Source organism: Erithacus rubecula, assembly GCF_903797595.1.
Source record: "Erithacus rubecula genome assembly, chromosome: 5".
Taxonomy (NCBI): domain Eukaryota; kingdom Metazoa; phylum Chordata; class Aves; order Passeriformes; family Muscicapidae; genus Erithacus; species Erithacus rubecula.
Genome location: NC_136687.1, coordinates 4,380,546 through 4,387,008, shown reverse-complemented (window position 1 = coordinate 4,387,008; position 6,463 = coordinate 4,380,546). Strand labels below are relative to the sequence as shown.

The following is a 6,463-nucleotide window of genomic DNA, read 5'->3' as shown; positions in this document are numbered from 1 at the left end:
CTCTCTGATGGGGGTTTTTGAAGCTCAGACACTTCTGGTGATGGAAGGAACCCTGGAAAAAGCACAAGCTGAGCACTGTGAGCTTTTAGTAAACTTGATGAGTCAACAGCTTCTTTGCCTTGGGTACTTTCAGCACTTTTGGTCTTTTTCTCCCACATGCTCTGGTGGGAAAGTCTTATAGTAGAGGAGTATGTGTGTCTTTTTGGGTGACTGCTGGACACCATCACCTAGATCGTGTCATATTCTCTGTTTAACTCCTTGGTTCTCATTGGGAATGACTTTAAACTGAAAGGCAATAGGTTTAAATTCGATAGAAGGAAGAATTTTTTTGATGTGAGGGCAGCAAGGCACTAGAACGCTTCCAACCCAAACCAGTTATGATTCTGTCATCTTGCCTTGTTATTTGTAAGATCACACAGGTCTCATGTTAAAGGCGTGAGCTGCTGGAAGCCATTTGCTTTTAGATGCAACTATACAACCTCCATCAACCAGAACTGGAAGGCCTCCACAGCCTGCCATCCTCCCCAGGAACCTCGGACACGCTGTTATTTCATGATGTTTCACCCCGTGCCCTGTTCCCTGCCCCACAGGGCCCGCCTGCCCCATTTCCCTCAGCATGACAAGATGGCGGCCTGTGGAAATCCCGCAGGTGCTGGTCCCGCCCCGTGCGCATGCGCAGAGCCGCCCCGCAGGTGCCACCGCCCCCTGTGCTATATCTGAGTACGCCGCGAGCCGCACGTATAAGGGACGTATCACGCCCTCTGGCCTCTCTTCGATCCCTCCGCCGCCGCTAAAGGCAGTTCCTATAGCTGAAGGCCCGGCGCTCCTGAGGCGGGAACGCGGATCTGGGGAGGCGCCGCGGTGCAGAGCGCGTTCGTGCCTCCCTTGGGGCTCAGCTGAGGGCGCTCCGCGGGCCGGCCTCGAGGGACTCTTTCCTTAGAAGCTCAAGCGGAAGGATACATCGTTTTTATTTTTTATCCGCCATCTGCTGAGCAACGGTTTCGGGGGTGTGGCCAGGCGCGCGGGCCCCGCCCCTCCAGACCAATCGCGGCAGGAGACTCGCTGCCGGCCCCGCCCCGCTGGCGCGGCGCAGCCAATAGGGGCGCGGGACGGGGGCGCGCGCACGGGTGAGGGGGCGTGTGCGCGGCGCGGCGCCGACAGTGTCGCTTGGCCGCGGCGGCGGTCGGGGCGGGGGGGTGGAGGGGAACGGGACCTGTGCCCAGTGTGACTGCGGGGTGCGCCGGCAGCGGGGCCGGGGAGGGGGAGCAGGTGAGGGCAGGGGCAGGACTGGAGGTCTGCCCGGGTGGGCCGGCTGGGGTGTTGGTGAAGCGGAAGGAGCTTGGCCTGGTCGCCTGCTCCTTCCCTTCGGCTGCCGCTCGACGCTTTGGCTCCTCGAAGGAGGAAACAAAGAGGCGGCGGGGGTGGGAATGGCCAGGAGCTGCGCTGCAGCCATTCTGGAAATACCTTCTGGTGTCCCACCCCCGCCGAGTAGTGATTAACAGGGCCGTGGGCGGGGGGCCGACCCGTGGGTTCCCGGGGGTCCGGCTGGAACCGCTTGGAGAAGCGCGGGGGGGCGGCCGGGAGAGGAAGGAGGAAGCGCTCACCGCCCTGCCCTGTGTGCTTCTCTCCTCCTTCCGTCGCTTTCCTCGCTGAAGGCCTCCCGATGAGTTAAAATGGTGCTGAGGCTCGAGGGGAGCTGGTCGCTGCTCGTAGGGAAGAGGTTCCTCTGCCTGTCGGAGGAGGAGGACAGGACATGGGACGCCAGCCTCATCTCGGAATGGCCCTGGAAGTCGGGCAGGATCCGGGCTGTGTCACACACGGACATATCCAAACAAGACCTGAAGGTAACCGGGAACTTAGAGACCTGCTAAATGGAGAGTGTGCCCGGGGAAGTTGCTGTGTGTGTGTGTACACGTGTGTGCACATGCTGCTCTCGGGGGGAGAGGAGACGGCGTCTCGGCCAACGCGCTTGGAAATGCGCGCCCCTGCCCGAGTCCCCGATGTGCTTGTACTAATGCCGCAAATTATCTCTAGCTAATTATAAATGTGCTTTCTTCCACCGGCATTTTGAAAAGCAGGTTTTTTACCGCACCCTCTGTGCCTATGGTTTATTTCCTAAAGGTGAATTAAGGTCTTGCCTGTTGTGAACAGGTTTTTACCCACAGAGTTGAAACCGAAACCCTCCAATGTTGTTGGGTTAAATTGTTGGGATTGGTGACTTTTCTTTCCTGCTCTTTGGTCGTGAACAAGTACTTAGGTTTTAAAGTCGTACCAAATTCATGCCTGGTGGTGGAGGTCTCTCGGACTCTCATTGCATGGTGGCCTCTTATTAATGATTACCAAGTGGGTTTTTGAACACATGGTTGTTGCAAGAGTGGTGTAATTGGTTATCTGCGTATTTTGTGTGGAAGTCAAGCGACGTTTACGTTTGGCTGTGAAGTTGTTAAGGGGCTTTATTTGGCAGCTGTAGTCATTAAAAGTATTCAGCCATGTCTGGGCACTTAGTAGAGCATAGACTGACTGCTTATTCCCCAAGGACAAAACTCCATTGGAACAGCGGCATCTTGAACATTGTGCTTGTTTCTTCAGAGGACTTCGATGGCCGTCCTGTGACAGCAACAAAAGCACCATCTTTCATTTTTAACTGTCTTATTTCCTTTTTTTTTTTTTTTTTTTAATGTCAACTTAGTGACCCCTGGCTAACTGAAGAAGCACACTTTACTTGTGGAGCAACTCGAAACTTTTGAATGTTTCCAACTGTTTCTTGAAAGCGTAAACTTTGTTATGGGCTTGTTGTTGTGGATGTTCGGCAGGGGTGGAGCTTTGCCCAATTTTGGGCTGCGCCCTGTGCCGTGCGGGTAGTGAGGAGGCGATTCTTGGCGCAGAAAACTCGCAGGGACTTTTTCTGTAAAGGAGAAGGAGCAGGTGCTGATGGGGGCTCTATTGTGAGCTTTGTAGCTGGTTACGGTTCTGCCAGAAGCGATTGGCTTGATGTGTTCTCCAGTCCAAGTGTTAAAGAAGTTGCAGGGTGGACAATGGAGATGCGAAGAGCTTTGTACCAAGTTGCATCCCATCTCTTTTCCTCTCTAATCTCTGTGCAAACATGATAGATCCAAATTAATAATGGTCTGAGAGGGGGGAATTAAGTGTTTCTCCTGTAAAAGAGTAGAAGTATTTATTTCGATTTTTATTTTGTATAGGACTGCCAACTGCTGTTGAAATTATTCTCTTGTGTGTGCAGTGTTGATGCAGTAGAGAAAACAAGCTATTCTGGTTCTGTTTGTTATTTGCTTATCTCATTGTTTCTGTGCACCTCAAAATTGCAAAGTTCATTTCTGCACCCATTAGTTCTATGACTCTTGACTGTGGTAATGCTGTTTGTGTGCATGTTTTCACTTGCCTTTCCCCTGAGAGGGACAATAAAACACCAGGAAATGTTTCTGAGATTCACTCAAGTGAGATTTCTGTGCTGTTTGTTAGATGTATTTAAGCTGGATTGCTGTACTCTTCAGGAATGGGGAATTTTTTTTCCAAGAGTAGAGTGCTCTACCAAGATGTTCCAGTTGCTGTATTCAGACCAAGTTGTATTTGTGGTCTTTCCCAATAATTTGCTGATCTCCCATGTTGCCTTTGAAATTAGGGTAATGCTATCCCAGAGATGTTGGTCAAGACATCATATTTTTGCAATTAAATTGCAAAAAAGCTGTGGAGTTAATTCAAAAGGATAAATAGCAGTTCAAAGCAGTCAGGAAGTGACCTTCTTCACATTACATAATTTGATCACCTTTACTGTTCTACTGTCATTTGTGCTTTCCATAAACTGGTTGGAGTTATTGTTTGGGATTGGTATTTTTAAAATGTTTCTGGAAAAAAAACCAGCTTGTTTATTCTAGTGCTCTAGAGTTTGTGGAAAATCCATCTGCCACTACTGCTGGCAGTCCTTTAGTTTTAGTGAACTTTTTAGGGGGTGTTGTGTGTATTTTTTGCTGCTTGTAAACACCAGTTACAGTGTTAACATAGTTAACTATCTTTGAACAGCATGAAACTTTTTGAGATGGGAAGTTGTAAAGTTAAGTGTAAATACTATTTTATGTGACAGTAGTGCTGATAAACCAATTAACATTGACTGTTACTTATAAAATACTGGGTCAGCCTTGGATGCTTTAGTGATTGCTTGATTATGTGACAGGAAATAATCATGCTGGAATTATAAGTACATTTAATGATTTTTTTTTATTTTTGTGTAAATTGATGGTTTTATCTTTTGCATGTTGAATGTGTTGAATTTTATAGGTCATCACTCATTCTTTGCTTCCTCTCTGCAGATTTGTGTAGAATTTGATGACGAGTCGTGGGAGAAGCGAAGATGGATAGAAGTCTACAGCAGGCTGATGATAGCATTCCTGGTGGAGCAAAAGCTGGTGCTGGCTGAAAGAAAAACCCACTCCATGCCTCCTGTCCAGTGGCCTGCAATGGCAAGTGCACTCTTGGCTTGACTCACTTTGGTTCTGCAGTTCCACTTTCTGGGGACAGTGTTGTCACCAGTGGGAATTTCAAGTGCAGCCTCATTCCTGGGTGTCTTGGGAAGGAAGAAAATCTCTTTGTGCAGCTCAAGCTGACAGAGCTCATCAGCATTTGAAACTGGTGGACACGAGATATTTTTGACTTTGATTCTCTCCCAAACCACTGTTCTGTACATTAATTAATTCTCCCTCTAGTCTCATGTTTTGTTTCTTCGTCCATGAAATTCCTCTTAAGGATAGAGGGGAAAAGTGTAAATAACAGGCTTCTAAGGATAGCCTGTGTTTTTATTTTAAGTTTTTGACTCTGCCACAAGTTAATGCTGTGGTGATTCTTGATCCTGAGACAAAAATAATTCAGATTTCTCTTATGTGATGCCTGCCTGGCATGAATGATTTGTGAGATTTAGCTTTTCTGCATACAAACAGTTGAGCTATACTGTAAAAGGAGAGAACTAAGCTTTCTGTACCTGCCATGCATGGCTGAATAGGCAAATTGGCCAGGGGAGGTGAATAGGGAACATTTCTTAATGTATTCAGCCAGTATAGTTGTACTTGACTACTTTGGATATAGCTGCTCAAGAAAGAAGTGAGATGAGTGAAGATGCAAACATTTAAACTTGCTGAACATGAATTGTGCTGATGCAGTGGTCTGTGTTTTAAAACTACTAACTTTGCTAGGTATAGTGTGCATTGTAATTTGTATTGCTGCATTTTAGATGGTCTTTATTAAGTCAATCTAAGCAGGTGTTTATTGTAAGTAGGACCCAATAGAATGGGAGAGGAATTGGAAATATAAATCCTTAATTTTATTACCTGGGCTGTGTATTAATATCAGCAGTTTCTCCTGAAAACCTTCCTATTTAAGCTTAGCTGTTGTCCATTTCCAGGTATGTGAATAGTTCTTACTTGTCTTCAGTTTTGGCATGAAGTTTTCCTTCTGAAGTGTTTGATGTGTTAGTTCATGCAGGGTACATATTTCAATGCTCATTGTGCAAAGGAAGATGTAGGATCAAATGTAGACCAGTCCTGGATCTTGCCTTGGCAAAAAAGATTTTTTTTCTCCCTTTATCATCATACAGGGCAGGAAAGCAGAGGTCACAAAAGAAATGTGTGGTTTAATTTACTTGAAACTTGATCACAACTTACTGGTTCAAGTATATGTAAGAGTGTTTTTCTGGCAAATGGAGCAGCTTTGCAGAAATCTTTTAATGCCCAGTTAGTCCTGGAGAGACTCTTGTCCCTCTTGTGAGGATCTTGTCCCTTTGCTGGTGCTGTCATAACTGAGGTGAAGACAAGAAGGAGTATCTGAGTTTTTAAAGGACTGATCAAAGAAAGGTCTTCTCTTATCAGAATTGTTTCCATTTTTTAAATGGCCACAGTTACACCTTTTCAGGTAGGGAGGAATTACTCTTGCCACTTCTGTTGTTCCAGGCTCCTGGTACTTGTCCTCTCAGATCTGTTACTGTCACTAGACAAAAATTTAATTTTGAGCACATTAGGAAGCTCAGAAGCTTTTAAAAGAAACTTTTGTTTCTTGTCTCTTCTTAAAGCCTTTGGTATACCTGAACACAACTTCATCACTGCACTGCAGTGTTATAACAGCTCTGAGGCTGTCCAAATCATCACATGCCTAAATTAAGGTTTCATGCCTGAATTTCAGGTTATCAGTGTTGCACAAGTTTTGAGAACTTAATTGTAAACAATGCTTTAGACATTCATTGATTTGCTAGTTATTTCCCCAATCTACCATAAGGAGGTTTATTAGTAATATATCCATAATTAGGATTATTACATTAATAAATTTTTCATGTGAACATGAATGATTAATTGCTAATGATAGTCATCTGCACCTGAATTCCTAATTCATCCTGATACATTAAATTAATTTCAAGTGGAGTCCAGTAACTTTCATTAGGTGTGTATTAGAAATTTTATTGGAA

General features: G+C 45.8%; 1 protein-coding gene across 2 annotated transcripts in view; it reads left to right on the top strand.

Annotated features, from left to right (window-relative positions):
• Positions 1-707: 707 nt before the first annotated feature.
• Positions 708-6,463, top strand: part of KDM3A (lysine demethylase 3A) — a 29,392-nt gene continuing 23,636 nt past the window's right edge. Inside the window, exons 1-3 of one of the 2 annotated variants that reach the window (XM_079306035.1) lie at positions 708-1,127; positions 1,656-1,844; positions 4,326-4,475. In XM_079306035.1, coding sequence (XP_079162161.1) covers positions 1,674-1,844; positions 4,326-4,475 — 321 coding nt within the window. In that variant the 5' untranslated portion in view covers positions 708-1,127; positions 1,656-1,673. Of the gene's footprint in view, positions 1,128-1,285; positions 1,845-4,325; positions 4,476-6,463 lie in introns of those variants that run through there. The other variant, XM_079306034.1, reaches the window with a different exon arrangement.